General features: G+C 45.2%; 1 protein-coding gene across 3 annotated transcripts; it reads left to right on the forward strand.

The window, feature by feature from the left end:
• Positions 1 to 17,606, forward strand: slc6a15 (solute carrier family 6 member 15). Of its 3 annotated transcripts, none has more exons than XM_012825043.2 (12): positions 1 to 364; positions 1,793 to 2,283; positions 4,768 to 4,925; positions 5,243 to 5,369; positions 5,804 to 5,985; positions 10,353 to 10,463; positions 11,493 to 11,734; positions 12,232 to 12,424; positions 13,920 to 14,112; positions 14,331 to 14,490; positions 14,936 to 15,098; positions 15,334 to 17,606. In XM_012825043.2, the coding sequence occupies exons 2-12, from the start codon at positions 1,983 to 1,985 to the stop codon at positions 15,718 to 15,720; spliced, it is 2,217 nt and encodes a 738-aa protein (XP_012680497.2). In that variant the 5' UTR covers positions 1 to 364; positions 1,793 to 1,982; the 3' UTR covers positions 15,721 to 17,606. The 3 variants fall into 3 exon arrangements, with proteins under 3 accessions (XP_012680497.2, XP_031420149.1, XP_031420150.1); XM_031564289.1 differs by lacking the exon at positions 1 to 364 and adding an exon at positions 372 to 1,309; XM_031564290.1 differs by lacking the exon at positions 1 to 364 and adding an exon at positions 372 to 1,266.
• Positions 17,607 to 17,841: the final 235 nt, after the last annotated feature.

Raw genomic sequence — 17,841 nt, forward strand, 5'->3', positions numbered from 1 at the left:
AATTGGCAAAGCTTACATGGGTATCTCGTACTTTTATTCGCCACATTTTAAGCGCTGTTGTCAAATTAAATATATTTTAGATCTTCTAATGTTTCTGGAGGATTTTGATACGCTCTATCCGTATTTGTAATACTGAAAGCATCGGAAAATACCCCCGCACCAAGCAAAGACGGAGAGGAGCAGGCGTCTCCGCATAGCACCGGCTCTTCTGAATCAGATGAAGTGATGATGTTTAGTGTATAGGGTTTGGCACATGTGCTCTTGACGCTGTTATAACCTGTAAGGAAATAAAATCCCAGCAAATAAATAGAAATTAAAATTAGTGTTGGGAAACAAAATCGACCCAATTCTTTTGGCAAAGCAGGTAATGTACCATTATTTTTAATTGATGGGTAATCCTTCCTCTTATTGTACTCTGAGTCTGGAGGGTTGCGGTGTCTGATGAAATAGTGCACATGGATGTCATAGACGCGGGGCGAGGGAAATGGTTGAATCTTAATTCAGGTGACAAGCCGTTTTGGAGGGATAGATTTGTATGTATCCCACATAACACAATTTCGCCTGATTTATAAAGCATTTTGATGAATCTCAAAAATTACGTAGACTATTACCCTATTTTGTGTAACATAGGGGGCATCATGTGTTCATGTAGGCTATTGGTTTAAATGAGGTAAAATGGCCTGAATTCATTTTTAGTTAGGCCACCGTTGCCCACCATTAATTGTACAATCTAGTTTATTATTGGACAAAGGAACAGACCAGCCAACGCTATTTCCTTAAACAACCCTGTTATTGTTTCACATACTTGTTATGCGATTTATGGTGGGCTATTAAGTTAGGCCTATGAATATTTTTGATGAGCTTTTTGGGGAAATATTAGTGGAATCTAATCCTAGAGGTGTAAAGAAAATCTATTAATCACTGAAGCCGCGCAGGGGAGCGCCGATAGGCTGTCGCCGTCGCTCTGCAGAACCAGAACATTGTTTTGGTAACTGACTGTGGCTTGATTTATGAACCTCTTTTTATGTATGTGCATGTGAAATATATATGTGTGTCTTGCTTATGCCTGGACAAACCAAACAGAGATGGCGTCTAAGTTTTGATTGAGCTCTCCGGGTCGTGTGGAAAACGAATGTTTGGGTTCGTATGCAAATCGCCTCGTGCATTGCGTCGGGGATCAATTATTTAGGCGCGCGGATACGCGATCTTCCAGAGCACACCCACTATTCTTGAGGATTTTCCACCTGTCACTGCATTTGGACCCATGTGAGATATCAACATATGTTTCGATATTCTAGGTAGATTTAAGGTTAGTTTTAAATCACTGAACTTCAATAGCAGGCTACACAATCCGGCATGGAGCGTCTGTGTGGTGGGGCTTGGAAATGTCACCTATTTGTCTGGTGTTGATTGTCAGTTTTGACTCAGTTATCTGCGACATTCTAAAATGTAGCTGTGCCCTCTTTTGCATTGATCGGCTGCGGTCTGTAGAGGCATTGGTTGTACTGTACACCGAGAATAGATTGAGATAGGCAATTTGGTCCTACAAATTGTCTTCATAATTGAAACTTAAGCTTTTTGTATTACTTTGACGATTGTTCCTGTCTGTGATTGAAGCTTTTCTGCCTTCATGTACAGCTGTAAGAGATATTTAATGACAGTTTTGTCTTTTCACAAGAAAGCAGATGTGACAGAGCATTGTTTGTTGGATTACTTCGTTCATCGCCATATTCACTTAATCCCATATTTACTTAATCCCACATACATTTTCTTTTCTAATTTTTTTCTGTAGACATCTGGTGACAATGAAGAATTAAACCAAGGCACCAACACTTCATCTTTTTCATTGAAACTTCGCTAAGTTTAAAACATTGCCTTACTTTGACTGGAATCCTGCATCTATCAAGTGACCATTGCACCCCACACCTTCAACCACCAAAAAGACATTACGCCTCCCACCCCTGCCTTGGTTTGTTTATCAAATGCCCAAAAACAGCAAGGCCGTCAAGAGAGAGCTTGACGATGATGTTACTGAGTCAGTCAAAGACCTGCTTTCCAACGAGGACACTTGTGACGACTCCTTCAAGAAGAGCTCACTGATTGTCAATGATGTCTCTGAGGACAAGGACAAGGACAAAGATGTTGAAGAGGCCTCCGATGATGCTGAGGAGGTGAGGCCTGCTTGGAACAGCAAGCTTCAGTACATCCTGGCTCAGGTTGGCTTCTCTGTTGGTCTGGGAAATGTGTGGAGGTTCCCCTACCTGTGTCAGAAGAATGGTGGAGGTGAGTTGTCATGTGCTACACAATTTCTGTCAATATCTGGAGCTTGATGTATATTTTTAAAGCAAGGACGAGGATATCATTTATTTGGCTGTGCACCACCTCACTCCTGCTGTTCCTCCCACATCACAAGGTCGGCTTCCTCTCTTAAATTGATCGTTGAATGTTTCTGGATTTGTTAGATGGATGTCTTCTATGCCCCACTGTTTGTTGCTATTGCATCAGATTCATGAATGATGTGCTTTTCAGTGAAGAATATGTGTCTGGGGGGAAATCCTGTGTCTGATGAAATCTAACAACATGGTTTCAAATAGGAAACATAGTCTGTACGTGTCTGAGCAGAAGGTGTTTGTGTGATGTGGATGTCTGTCTTTCAGACGTCTCTGGGCAATCATGTGTAGTGTGGCATGTTTCCTTTATGGACCCTTATGTAATGAATCATCCTCTACGTGTGTCTGGAAGATAATAGCAGGGTATATTTCCATCTGAGATTACACAAAGCCAGTGCGGGGCAACTGAAAGCTGATTACAGAGCAATATTCCAGGGTCTTCAATGGTGGCGATGACAGGTGTATATTTAGTGGTAATTCCACCACACTGTGAATGTGCTTTAACCGTTTCAAGAGGACAGTGTGTGTGTGTGTGAGGCATGAGAGTTTTTGAGATTGTGTCTGTGTGTGTTCCACCACCGTAGCAGTGACAGCGGGTGAGTGGCAGCCGGGCCTTGTCATGTGCTCCAGGTCTTTTGAAGTGATGCTGGCTGCCCTGCTGGGCTCTTCTGTAATTAGATTAAAAGAGGCTGGCCCGCGACTCTGCTTCGCTGGCAGTGCTTTGGCCACGTGTGTCTCTCTGTGTGCCTGTCTGTGTGTCGACCCCTGACTCACTCACACACTGAACTGGGGTCAGCTAAACACGGCCACACCCCGCTCCTTCACTCAGGTAGTCCTGAGTGAGACCCTGACTGAGGGCATCGGGTTTCAGAGGAAGTGTTACCAATGCTAGGCTATGGCTGTATATCACAGCTAGATACCCACAATCACATGAATGAAATGGCTACTAATACAAACACTTTGCAAATAACAAGTCATGGGGTTCAGTATGACTTTGCCCATGGATATGTTTTTGTTTTGTTTACAGTCTGTTAGTACATAGTTCTCTAACATAGGGAACTGTTTTTGAAAATATTTGTGAATAAATTGTTTTATAACTGGCACATGATATATGAATAGCAGTCATCAGTTCATGGCCATAAATCACAGGGCATGATAGAGGTCTCCCCTCATCACAAACGTTGCGGTACAATGAGGCCAAGAGAACAGTTGTAACTCAAAGTGAAATCAGAGGCTGGACTTCAGATGCCAGTGTTTAGAGGAGGAACTGTGAATAAACCAGATAAACTGGAAGAACAGTAGTAAAGGAAGTCATTCAACCCTAGAGTGAAACAGCTGACCTGACAGGAAATAATTCGAAATTTGAGTTTCATTTAGATCCCCACACTTCTTATGGTGGTTAAAGCGTTTGAATGGGTAAACCCTAAAGCCTGAATAGATCTGACCAAAACCCTCTGGGGATATTCTTCCCCAAGGTTATGACATGTGCTTGTGAGAGCTGAATAATAGGAGCTCATTCTAATACACTTACAGAGTTGTGATCTGATCAGCGTCACACTGCACACACGCAGATCCTGTGAATCACAGCCTTGTGTGCGAATGGAATGTTGTCTGTTGTTTCATGGTGCGTTCTTTTGCCTTTTTTTTTAAACCACATTCCCATATAAAGGCTTAATGTGTGTGTAAGGGTGTAGTGTGTGGGGGTGTGTGGGTGTGTGGTGGGAGGGATGGAAAGAGATTGACTGCGTGGAAGTGTACATTTGTGTTCACTTTTGTGTGTGTGTGTGTGTGTGTGTGTGTGTTTATCTTCAGCTATGAGACAAAATGTGCTGGATGTTGTGATGTTAAATCATTGCATGACATGTTCACAAGTCCTGGGTTTGTTAAAAGACACCCAATAATGAATGGCCATTGCGTACACACAGAGTTCATACTTAGCACGTGGTTCTTCTGACTCAAATCACCAGAAGACAAACACACACACACACACAGAGCATAGTTGAACCGCCAACCCACCATGGCCTCAAGCACAAGCAACACTTCTCTGACATATTCTGTTTCTCTTTCCCTCTTTCTCTCTATCCTCTCTGTCTGTCTCACACTCCCGACACCGCTTTTATGCGTCAGCTGCGTGTGGTGCCTGAAGCCACAAGATAGAAATGCCTTTCAACCATTCATGGACGACAGTGTCTGCATTTCCTGTGCTAAACAGTGTTCTGCCACAACACCAGTGCAGACCATAAAACATATCTGTGTGTATGTGGAGGGATTAGACTGTGAGCATACTTGTAGATGTGTTGTAGCCCTTGCGTATGTGTGTGTGTGTGTGTATGTATGTGTGTGTGTGGCCTTCCTGTAACTCTCGTCTCCTCCTCAGGGGCCTACCTGGTACCGTATTTCATCCTGCTGGTACTGATTGGGATCCCGCTGTTCTTTCTGGAGCTGGCCGTGGGTCAGCGCATCCGCCGCGGCAGCATCGGAGTCTGGAACTACATCAGTCCCCGCCTGGGTGGCATCGGCTTCGCCAGCTGTGTGGTCAGTCTGCGACTCTTATCACATATTAGCGTGTATACACACGCTCACGCATACATACACAGGGTGTTATAGACACACATTATACAATGTGATGCATGCATCCGCGTATTCCTTATCATATATATATATATATATAGCACTCGGGTGTATCATATATTCTAAAGTACAGACTTTTCTCTTACAGAAACGGAGGTGTGTGCTTTAAATATGTAGCCCTTTAACTTTTCCCCTAGCAAAGAGCGTGAAACAGAAGCTGGCTAAGTGGGTCACGGCGAGAGAGTTGACATGTCTAACCAATTATCCGCCTCCCTCGGCAGGTGTGCTTTTTCGTGGCCCTCTACTACAATGTCATCATTGGCTGGAGCCTGTTCTACTTCTCGCAGTCCTTCCAGCAGCCTCTGCCCTGGAACGAGTGCCCACTGGTGAAGACCAGGAACACCACCTGTAAGCCCAGATAGTTGGATGCTCTTATTGTTGTTACAAATAATACCACCCTTGCTATCTAAAATGTGCTTTAATGAAGAGATTTTGCCTTGACAGTTATGTTTAAGGTTGTGCTGCATAGTTAAGGGTCAAGATTAAGTTTTAAGGTTAAGGCTGTATTACAGTTAATGTTTCAGATGTTTGATGAAACTCACAGAAGCCAGCTGTAATGAGAATATATATATGAGAGATGAATATGAAAGTTACCCTCATAGACTGTACCATAGAAGTCTAATAACTATGCAAGCTATGAGATGATGTAGCTCTCCAAAACAATAATACTAGAAACATGGGGATAAGCTGACAGACCCAGCCCATAGAGCATTAGCATTTCACTGAAACCCCTTGTCCTCCCGTTTGCCTCTCCTGTCTGTGGTGTTCATGTCTGTGCTCAGATGTGGTGCCCGAGTGTGAGAAGAGCTCAGCCACCACCTACTACTGGTACCGCGAGGCCCTCGACATCTCCAACAACATTTCGGAGAGTGGCGGTCTCAACTGGAAGATGACAGTGTGCTTGCTGGTTGCCTGGACCATGGTGTGCCTGGCTATGATAAAGGGCATTCAGTCTTCTGGGAAGGTGAGGAGAGTCTGCATCCTTCTGGCTTGTGATGGGCGAGATCTCGTCTGCAGGGTCTGCATGCAGGGAGCAGAGCTGTTTCATATGGTCCCAAAAGAGGCCAGGTTATGTACATCAGGTTATCGATCCTGGCTACTAAAACACAGTGATAGAGGCATTTTTAAAGAGTATAAACGGGATAGAAGATTTTGTATAGCCATTTGTGGCAGCAGATTAGACCTCCAGCAGCAAAGAGACCTCACTGTCCATCCACCTGCCAGACTGAGTGGCCCCTGCTCTGGGGCCCTTACCCAAATGGTCTCCCCGATCCCTTCCATCACGAGATAGGCATTAGTGGCCCCTCAGATCCAGGTCCAGGTCACAGAGCGTCCGTGATGTTGGAGATGATTCCTGGAAGTTAGAGCCATTGCCATTCAAACGTCATCTTCACTTTGGACTCAGGAAAATGAAATGTCTGAAGATGGGAGGATTATCCTTCTCATCCTCTCCTCATGCCGTGCTGTATCCTTATTTGTCCACTGGCCGTACACAACCCATTTGTGGCTGGTTTGCCTTGCCTTGCCAATCCCCCCACCCCTAGCATCACATTCCACAAGCGGTGCATGTTTCGGTCAGAGCTTTAAATGAAACATTGTTGACATTTCAATGCGCCTTTTGCCGTCTTAACATGTTTTTTTTCAATACTTGCTTGCTATTCACTGTTTAAGAAAGGAATGGGGTATCCTGTGTGTAAGGCCCCTTAATCTGTCAGTAAGGGCCCTGCTACCTTTGGCTGCCCCCTAGCTTGTAGGACCAAGTGGGCTGGGTTGCACCGTTGGCTGTGTTACAGTGGACACAGTAGGCCTGTGCAGCTGAGATAAGACGGTTAATTTGGTCCAGCCTTTGTCCTGCTCCCTGCATCACTCTCTCTGTCTGTCCTTCCCTATCTCTCTGTCACTCTCTGCCTCTTTCTCACTCGTAGGATGCGCCTCTCTTCTGAGTGTCTCATTCTTCTCAGCTCGTAACCGTCGTGTTGGCTCGGGGTGTTGCTTTCACCAAGATAAAAATATGTTCTGGTGTGACTGTGGTAGAAGTAGCATGCTTTGTTCACATCCTGTTCCATTTACAGAAACCATTTACTGAGGTGTTTATGTTATTTGAGAGAGAGAGAGAGAGAGAGAGAGAGAGAGAGGCCGGGTTTGGTCAACTAACCTAGAGACATAAAGGTCAGATAATCTTCTGTTTACAGACACTTTGCTTAATACATTTTTTCATGTCCCATTAAGATTCCAAATTGCATCAAGAACAGTTTGTTTTCCCATTTCAGATCACATTGCCACAAGCTAAACAAAACTGTTATATATGCTGATGGCCAAGAATGGATGGAAAATTGTGTGTGTGTGTGTGAGAGAGAGAATAAGCAAGTTGGGCAAGAGAGACAGGAGAGAGCAGGTTGACGAGAGTCAGAGAGAGAGAGAGAGAGAGAGAGAGAGTGGGGCTCCCCGCTGAAAGGGGTAAAGCAGGCCTTTGAAGCCCGATCAGGGATTTGCTACACAAAAGAATATTAATGTCCCATTCACTGTTTCCACAAAGCTTATGTTCTAGGAATATCCCCGCAGTGACGAGCATTTTTTGCCATCTGAGCTGGTGTGTGTGAGTGTGTGTGTGTGTGTGTGTGTGTGTGTGTGTGTGTGTGTGTGTGTGTGTGTGTGTGTGCACGTGCATCGGGTGTGAGTGTGCTTGTGCATGAATGGAGGGGAGAAATTCATTGTGGTTGCCATGGTTATTCGCGCACTTCTTTCCAGCCTGGCGAAAATGGGAGGGAGGGGGGGGGGGGAATGTGACTCAGTCCTCGATCTGTCCACTAGGCTCAGTTATGCTAATCAAACATACCACATAACCCAGAAGATAGTCCAACTCCCTGAAGTCCTTACAGCACTGGGGCATATGGTGGAGATGCTTATGTCATTCCCCTGAGAAAAGGTAGATTCAATTGCAGCTTGTTTCATCACCCTATGAAGTGCCACATTGTGAAGAAACTACTACACAGAGGTGAAAAGGATGGCATCAGATGCAACAGATGCAACACAGATAGAGGTGGCATAATATCAGTTGGACACATACAGTCAGGCGGTGTGTGTTGTGTGTGTGGCTGAAAAGACTGTGTGTGTGGCTGAAGAGACTGTGTGTGTGTGTGGCTGAAGAGACTGTGTGTGTGTGTGTGTGTGTGTGTGTGTGTGGCTGAAGAGACTGTATGTGTGTGTGTGTGGCTGAAGAGACTGTATGTGTGTGTCTGAAGAGACTGTGTGTGTGTGGCTGCAAAGACTGTGTGTGTGTGTGTGTGAAGTGTGTGTGGCTGAAGAGACTGTGTGTATGTGGCTGAAGAGACTGTGTGTGTGGCTGAAGAGACTGTGTGTGTGGTTGAAGAGACTGTGTGTGTGTGTGGCTGAAGAGACTGTGTGTGTGTGTGTGACTGAAGAGACTGTGTGTGTGTGTGGCTGAAAAGACTGTGTGTGTGTGTGGCTGAAGAGACTGTGTGTGTGGCTGAAAAGACTGTGTGTGTGTGTGTGTCTGAAGAGACTATGTGTGTGTGTGGCTGAAGAGACTGTGTGTGTGTGTGTGTGGCTGAAGAGACTGTGTGTGTGTGTGTGTGTGACTGAAGAGACTGTGTGTGTGTGTGGCTGAAAAGACTGTGTGTGTGTGTGGCTGAAGAGACTGTGTGTGTGTGTGTGACTGAAGAGACTGTGTGTGTGTGTGGCTGAAGAGACTGTGTGTGTGGCTGAAAAGACTGTGTGTGTGTGTGTGTGTGTGTGTGTGTCTGAAGAGACTATGTGTGTGTGTGGCTGAAGAGACTGTGTGTGTGTGTGGCTGAAGAGACTATGTGTGTGGCTGAAAAGACTATGTGTGTGTGTGGCTGAAAAGACTGTGTGTGTGGCTGAAAAGACTGTGTGTGTGTGTGGCTGAAGAGACTGTGTGTGTGGCTGAAGAGACTGTGTCACTCTCTGTTTTTGGCAGGTGTGTGCACCAGGCACACTGACTCATCACGAGTTTACACCATCATTAATATTACTCATTCAAGCAGTAAACACATTGGGATAACCACAAACATGGATCCCACTTGCGCTGAGTCAGCCCAACCCAACCCAACCCAGCCCAGCCCAGCCCAGCCCAGCCCAGCCCAGCCCAGCCCAGCCCAGCCCAGCCCAGCCCATCTGGGGACACCTCAGCTGAGCACTGCCCATCACTAGGAATAGAGTTTAAAGTCAGTTGCATGAACGCCTCTTAAACAACAGGCTTAGACAAATGCCTTAGGAGTATATTTTACTTTCAAGCTAATATAAGGGCATAAGGGTATTTGAAAGCTCTTCAAAATATACTGTATATACAGCTCGGACTGAAATCACTTACCATGACAATTACATGCAATCGAGTTTCACAGTTTAGTGTTTTTTTATGCATTTTGAGTGTGGTCATGATTCACATGCAGTAAGTACTCAGGATGTCTTTGTACCAAGTGTTTTTGTGTGGCCTCCAGGGTTATTCTGAAGAGTCTGTGAGAATGAACACAAATGCAGCAACTTACTAGCAGTATTAACTAGTAGTATCCCCGACAGGATCACTAGCCGTATTAACTAGTAGTATCCCCGACAGCATTACTAGCAGTATTAACTAGTAGTATCCCCGACAGGATCACTAGCAGTATTAACTAGTAGTATCCCCGACAGGATCACTAGCAGTATTAACTAGTAGTATCCCCGACAGGATCACTAGCCGTATTAACTAGTAGTATCCCCGACAGGATCACTAGCCGTATTAACTAGTAGTATCCCCGACAGGATCACTAGCAGTATTAACTAGTAGTATCCCCGACAGGATCACTAGCCGTATTAACTAGTAGTAAGCCCGACAGGATTCTAACCCTAACCCTTACTAGCAGTATTGGCTATTGGATTCTAGAGCTTTGGGGGTAGCTGTGGCATCACACTTTCCTGCTTATGGTTGTTGTTCAAGGCTCTGCCCACAAGGGCCCGAACCACAGGGTGCCTGCTGCCACAAGTAGGCAGATGAGGGTGATTACTATGGTCACACCTTCAGAGCAGCGTTGCACAATTGTTCCAAGTTTCCGGGTTGGCAGAGTGTCCTCAACCATCTAGTTTGGGCTCTCTTTCTGATCTTGTTGACTTGCGTTACATAATACCGTATACTATAGAATACTATGAAAAGAATGAGTATTGTTAGTATGGTGCATAAAAAGTATTGAAAGTTGTCTCAAAGATGAACATTAGTGTAACCCAGAGTTTTTTTTTTTCTCAGTGGTTTTCTATGTTTTCATATGTACTGATAATGTGGCCACATAGTAAGAAATATTCCACTGTGATTGGCTGCAGATCATGTACTTCAGCTCCCTGTTTCCTTACGTGGTCCTGATCTGTTTCCTGGTGAGAGCCCTCCTCCTTGAAGGTTCAGTCGATGGCATCCGTCACATGTTCACACCCAAGGTAAGTCTGTGTGTGTGTGTGTGTGTGTGTGTGTGTTTATGAACGTGGGTTAATGTGAGGGCGGTATTAGGGTGAATGGTTCACTAGAGTTCATTTGTTATCACTAGTATCTATATCCCAGAGAATATATTCTCCTTCCTTCAAATTCCCTACTGTGCCTGCCACAAGTCAGACCATTTAAGCCCCTCTAAGTACATCATGACTGGAAACCATTGATGTTGGAACCAAACAGCCTACACTCCATCACCCAGAATGCTTGAGTGCCAGTACTATGGCAGGGTGTGGAGATGAATATGTCACACAGACACATGCCACAGAGAACTCAACTCCTCTCCACTTTGGAGATGACTCACCCTACAGTCACATTGGTATGGGCATGGCTGTGTGTGTGTGTGTGTGCGTGTGTGTGTGTGTGTGTGTGTGTGTGTGTGTGTGTGTGTGTGTGTGTGTGTGTGTGTGTGTGTGTGTGTGTGTGTGTGTGTGTGTGTGTGTGTGTGTGTGTGTGTGTGTGTGAGGGGGTGTCTGCATGCTTGAGTGTGAGAGACTTTGATGTCATGGAGAGATAAAACTGGCAGGATGTTGTAGTGTTAGCACATGTGACAGTGCAGATCATGATGACATTCAGAGATCTTTATAAAACAGAGGTGGAAACACACACAAACAAACACACATTCACCCGCAGACAACTTTAGATGCATGGATATATATATATATATATATATATATATATATATTCATTTGTACAAGTAGGCTTTCACTGTCCCTTGCATATGTCATGTTCCACTACATATTTCTGCTTGTATTGTAGTTTTCCAGATTACCAAAACCATAGACCAATCTGCATGGCATAGGAAGATTTTATTGTAAATGATCTATTTATGGAGGCTTATATAGCTATTTTATATTTAAAAACATTTTATATGCATAGATATAAGCTACACGTTACCTCACCCCATAGTAGATTCCCATCAGCTGAAGATAGTTTGTGTGTTGAGTGAGCCCACTTGGTGGTTTCCCCCCCCCCCCCAGTTAGAGATCATGCTGGAGCCGAAGGTGTGGCGTGAGGCGGCCACGCAGGTCTTCTTCGCCCTTGGCCTGGGCTTCGGAGGCGTCATCGCCTTCTCCAGCTACAACAAGCGCGACAACAACTGCCACCTGGACGCCGTGCTGGTGTCCTTCATCAACTTCTTCACCTCCGTGCTGGCCACGCTGGTGGTGTTCGCCGTGCTCGGCTTCAAGGCCAACGTCATGAACGCCAAGTGTGTTGCCGAGTGAGTGTCCCCCCCCCCCCCCAAAAAGCAAAAACAAACCGACCACAAGCAAAGCTTTGGTCCAAGCCAAGACTATAAAAGATAAGACCCACAGAGACCCACAAACCTTCAATCTGCACATCTTTGTGCTGGCGTATCTATAATCTCAACTATCTATAATCACCCATCTACAATCTTCAGTGTCATTTTTCAGATGAGAATAGACATAATAGCTATTTTCACTCAGCTAGAAATAGAAAAATAGCAGCCAATTGTAGGAAATCCAAGCCAAAATTATGATCACACTTATGCAACACCTCACTTATACAGCACAGTGTTCTTTCATGTCATTCGCAGGAAAGAGTGATCGATAGAAATTTCGTCTTTTGTGTTAACAGTCCATGCCTCAAAGAACACAATAATGCATTGCTTTCATTACTGCTATTTGTCCCTGAAGAAAAGGCAACGTGCTGTTGTTTTGTATAGCTAACAGCGAATCTGCTCTCACTCCCTGTTAGAAACACCAAGAAGATTGAGGGTTTCCTGGGTAACGGGATCAGTCGTGACCTGATCCCTCATCACATCAACTTCAGCAGCAGTGTGAGCGCCCAGGACTACACCCAGATGACCGAGATCCTGCGGGGGGTGATGGAGAAGGACTACTCAAGCCTGGGCCTGGACACCTGCAGCATTGAGGACGAGCTCAACAAGGTACACGCCGCGCTCAGCTCACATTCTAGAACAGAGGCCTTCACCAGCTGCTGATCAGGAATCAATACGCTCTTCATGCAGCCATTGTTTCTAATGACGGCATACATGACATAAGGATGTAGCCTGTAGGCCTGTCACAGCAGGCAGGGGTACTGGCCCCTCAGGAGGAAAAATGTGTCCCTTCAGTTATTCTGTTGCCCATTTGATCTTACAGGCAGTGTTCTATTTATATTTGAATCCTCAAGCAACTTTGCAGTGGTCGCTCGTTACAACCTTAGGATTGATATGACTTGTATTTAGCTTAGACCTTTGTCATGTTGACAAGACTATGGTGGTGCATAATTTCTAGGCCATTCTTAGGCCAATAACCCTCAGTTATTTCGTATGCACCCTTGATTAATGAATCCAGCAGCTTTGTCTGGTAATCTCAGAACTCAAGTGTTACCTGTATTGAAATAACAGAATGGTTTGGTTTGTGGAGCTGTAGGAGAGACTTGTGCTCGCAGACAAAACAAATGTGATCCATTTAGTTGAAACAAAAGGAAGGACAGTGCGTCACATGGTGAAGTGTTTACGACTCTCAAGGAACAGCACCCATTCAGCTGCCCTCCAGTGCTTTGTTTTTCCATCTGACTTTCTATCTGAAGATCTATTTTAGGTCCGTTTCTCTTCGTGGGTTCAGTGCATTGGCCGTGCAAGTGCTAAAGTGCTGTGAATAATTAATGGCTGAGATACTTAGAGGGAGATACACACAGGCCACAACATGTGTAGCCTCACAGCATTGCAACAGCATGGAGGGGCCGCGGATCGGTCTGGTTTGGTTTGATATAGTCGGCACTGAAAAGAAAGACCCATAATGCCCCTGTTCTAGAGTTCCCTCTGTCCACAGTGAGCTCACATAGGTATGCGTGATGGAAAGCCTGTCTCTTCATTTGGGATGATTTTACATTCAAGGCTATTATTTTCTCTATCTGAAGGATCTGTCTGTATGCCAGGCCAAACCCATGTGACTGGTCATGTTCTTGGAAGGAATGTGATTTAGTGTTTAGGAGACAGTGTGTCCAGGGCCTTCCCTGGAGACACTAGTAAGGACAGGTGCAGTTGGCACACTCCGCAGTGGGGGTGGACCACATCTGTTGGTCCTCTCCTCTCTATTATGACACAGTACCCATGACCCCTGAGAAAGGCTGGGATCGTTTGTGTTGAGGCACGTGCTCTTCATGAGTGCATGTGCATTAAAAAATGTGTGTATGTGTGTGTGTATTTTTGTACTGAGCATGTCAGCAATTTGCCAGGGGTTACAAACATGCGTGTGCTGAAGGTTGCGAGGTTAGCTGAAATCCATCTGTTCATGTACAAACAATTAACACATTTTCATGTTGAAAGCTGCACATTCTTAATACAATTTGTAAGCAATTTGATCTTAAATCTTTCTTTGTGTACCTCTCTCTCTCTCCCGCCTCCTCTTCCTCCTCCTCCTCCTCCTCCTCCTCAGGCAGTGCAGGGAACAGGGCTGGCCTTCATTGCCTTTACAGAGGCCATGACTCATTTCCCAGCCTCTCCCTTCTGGTCGGTCATGTTCTTCCTCATGCTGGTGAACCTGGGTCTGGGCAGCATGTTTGGCACCATTGAGGGCATCATCACACCCATCGTGGACACCTTCAAAGTGCGCAAGGAGTTCCTCACTGGTGAGACAGCAGGAGGCGCTAGAGGGCACTGCCATTAATGAAAATAAAGGCACCCGGAGAAAGCTTTGTGTTTCCTGATGCTGGTGATGGAGTATCTGTCTTACACAAAATCTCTCCGTCTGTATGTCTGTCTATCTCTCTCTCTCTCTCTCTCTCTATCTCTATGTCTCTCTCTCTCTCTCTCTCTCTCTCTCTCTCTCTCTTTCTCTGTCTCTCAGTGGGCTGTTGTCTGCTGGCATTCAGCTTTGGCCTGCTTTTCGTCCAGCGCTCAGGAAACTACTTTGTGGCCATGTTTGATGACTACTCAGCCACACTGCCCCTCCTCATAGTCGTCATCCTGGAGAATATTGCTGTGGCCTGGGTCTATGGCACAGACAAGTGAGTCACACACACACACACACACACACACACACACACACACACACACACACACACACACACACACACACACACACACACACACACACACACACACACAGACGGAATGCTACACACTGTGAAGCACCGGCCCTCTGCATCTGTGTTAGTTATATCCCCTCCTGTCACAGGCCCACTCTCTCAAGTCTGGACATTTGTCCTCGATCCCATTTCAAAGTGGAGCGCTGCCCTCTAGTGGTGAATACTGGCTAGTTTTTTAGGCTGAACAACACTTCTGAACATCACAGACCATACACTCACCAGTACAAATACCTCAAAATGACTTAATATGTTATTATTATATATTATTATTACTATAACATGCTCGTCTTCTGATCAGCCAAGCCACCATCCATTAGCTCCAGAGGGCCGCTGGTTCCTGACCTTGGTTCTCTTTCTCTATAAGGTTCTTTGAGGACCTGAAGGACATGCTGGGGTTCTCGCCCTCGCGGTACTACTACTACATGTGGAAGTATGTGACCCCAGTGCTGCTGCTGACGCTGCTGGGCACCAGCATCATCCAGCTGGGCATGACACCCCCCAGCTACAGCGCCTGGATCAAAGAGGAGGTGAGGACACCTTCTGTCAACGGACCTCCATTCTTACTGTTTTTATAGAAGAGGATGAAGGCTGTATATGCAATAGTTTGAAAAAAAAATGATTAGCATGCTGATCATTTTCTAAACGTTATATAGCAATTGAGCATTCACAATACATTTATAAGGAGATTAAACAAGGAGACTGTCATGTGTTATGTTGAATCACTTGCCTTTCCTCATTTCCTTGTGTGTTTGTGTGTCCCAGGCTAAAGAGGTGTCCCTCAGCTACCCACCGTGGGGTCTGGCCGTGTGTGTCTCTCTTGTGGTGATGGCTGTGCTGCCCGTGCCCGTGATCTTCCTGCTGCGCTACTTCAACATCATGGACGACAGCGCCGCGGGCCTGTCCGCCGTCTCCTACCGCAAGGCCCGCATCATCAAGGAGAGCGTCCGGCGCGAAGAGGACGACGACGACGACGCCAGCCTCCTCAACGCCAAGACCCCCAGCCAGGCGCCCTCGCCCATGCCCCCCAACAGCATCTACCGCAAGCAGAGCGGATGCCCGCTGCCCGATGTCAACACGGCCCCTAATGGACGCTACGGCATCGGCTACCTCATGGCCGACATGCCTGACATGCCTGAGTCTGACCTGTAGAGGGCGGTAGTGTTTCACCTTAACCTGTGGATCATGTCCCTCCCGCGTTACCTTATCACAACATTCCTTTGCAAAGTTACACACATCCTGATACACTTCAACTCTTGTAAAAAAAAAAAAGAACATTGTCTTACATAATACCTTTTATTCATGTCCACATACAGCACAACACCTCCCCCCCCCCCCCCCACACACACACACATACACACTCACTACCCTGGCTTAACAGCAATCACCAAAACAGTATCATATCCCTCCTCCTCCACCTCCCACAACTCAGAGAGTACCCCCGCTCTCTCAAACACAAACACAAAAACACATCACCCTCTCCCCATTCTCAGCAGCTAGATTTGGCAACTCCCTCAGCAATCCAGCCCCAACCACCTACATTTAACGTCAGCAAAGGTACTCTTGACCTTGACTCTTCACCTGCGTCAGCTTCTGACATCACCTTTGCTTGGCATCTCCACTGGCTGTGCATTTCATTGCGTTTGGGGAAACGTCTGTGTATTTCAACTTGTATATATTCTATGTGCGTATGGCTGTAGATAGGTTAACGCCCCACTTTCTGATATGACCGTAGGGGTGTGCCATAGAATGGCAGGACATGTACCGATCACGTCACGGGTCAGTGCAGTAACTGTCCACCAACCCATGATTGTTAGAAGCAGCATAGCCGCTTTTTCTCCAGTGAGCCTAGAAAGTACTGATTTATGTTTAAGGCACAATTACAGACTTATTTCGCATGAGAATGAGACTAAAAACAACCAGCTTCATTTTCAAGTTAAAGGACAACGAAAGGGACAAGGAAATGAAAATGTAGCTTGCTTTGTTGCTGGTAGTGTCAAATCCTAGTGACATTTAGTAAGACTACCAACCTATCAAGCAAGCAAACGGCCAAGTCTGCAGTCCTACACGTCCCTTGGGCCTCTTTGAGTATTGAGTATTGCCACACCAGTATTTGTTTGCTTTATCTGCACTTGCTTTTTTTATTTGTTTTGCAACTCCAGTCTGTAATGAGAATTGGCTCCAAACCACTTTGAAATTGATTGAATCAGCTTATAGACTCAGAGGGAAAATCTGAGCTTGCACTATTTGACTTGCCAGTGTGAGGCTGAAGTAGAGGAAGTGAATCCTTCTCTCTTTATGCATCTTGTGATGAAAAGGATCCATCCGTACATATCTGCTTCGGGCCCTTCAGCAGTCGCCATGCTGTAGCTGGACCTCAAATGAAAGTCCTTCCTCCTCATCTTCACAAACTCCTCCCCATAACTCGCTGATTGGATCATCATGAAAATGGCTGACAATACTGTTCTAAAAGGAGTCTCTACACCATAATCCCAACAGTAAGAGTTGAGATGTAGCCTGGCATTTAGACAAACTTCTCTAATTGAAAGAGATGGTTTATTTGAGTCACTTGCCAGATCTCTGTCTTTCTCATGAATTAAGTTACCCGTTGTGCTTTTAAACACGCAATCGGACTTGTCTCTAGTGGGTTCACCACGTAGCACGACAGTGAATGGAAGGCATAAACACCACAAATGATTGTTCTAAGCAAAATGTGTGCCTAATTTCTGATATTTCTTAATAGACTACAAGGTGGATGTTGTATATTTACAGTACTCTGTAAATTATATATATGTATATTATAAATATATTTGACTTAAGTTTCGATATCAGAACATGTTTTTGGTAAGTGCTGAAAATCCAAAACTCTGGTCTCTTTTTGTCCCATCTGTCTTTTGTGTCCACTGATGTGCAATCATCAGAAGTTCCAGAAATCTTTTTCTTTTGTACATATTGTATTTTTCCATGAAACTGCTTTGACGCGCAATGTCTTTCTTTCTCCTTGCATTGAGATTAAAAATTCCATAACTGATCCATAATGGGCTCTATTTGTTCATCATTAATATCCAAACTTACTCTTTCCTTCCCATTATGCACAGAGTTGTTCTGGACGACGTATAAATACATAAGTAGAGATGGACACTCTTCAAATATGCTTCTATAGTGTCCGTTACATGAGAACATTTTTAAATGTCAGCAATATCACTTGACAACAGTAATGACCATTCACCCACTAGACTTTAAGGTGTTTATTTCATCATCAGTTTCACACCA

This window comes from Clupea harengus, chromosome 3, assembly GCF_900700415.2.
Source record: "Clupea harengus chromosome 3, Ch_v2.0.2, whole genome shotgun sequence".
NCBI classification, from domain to species: Eukaryota; Metazoa; Chordata; class Actinopteri; order Clupeiformes; family Clupeidae; genus Clupea; species Clupea harengus.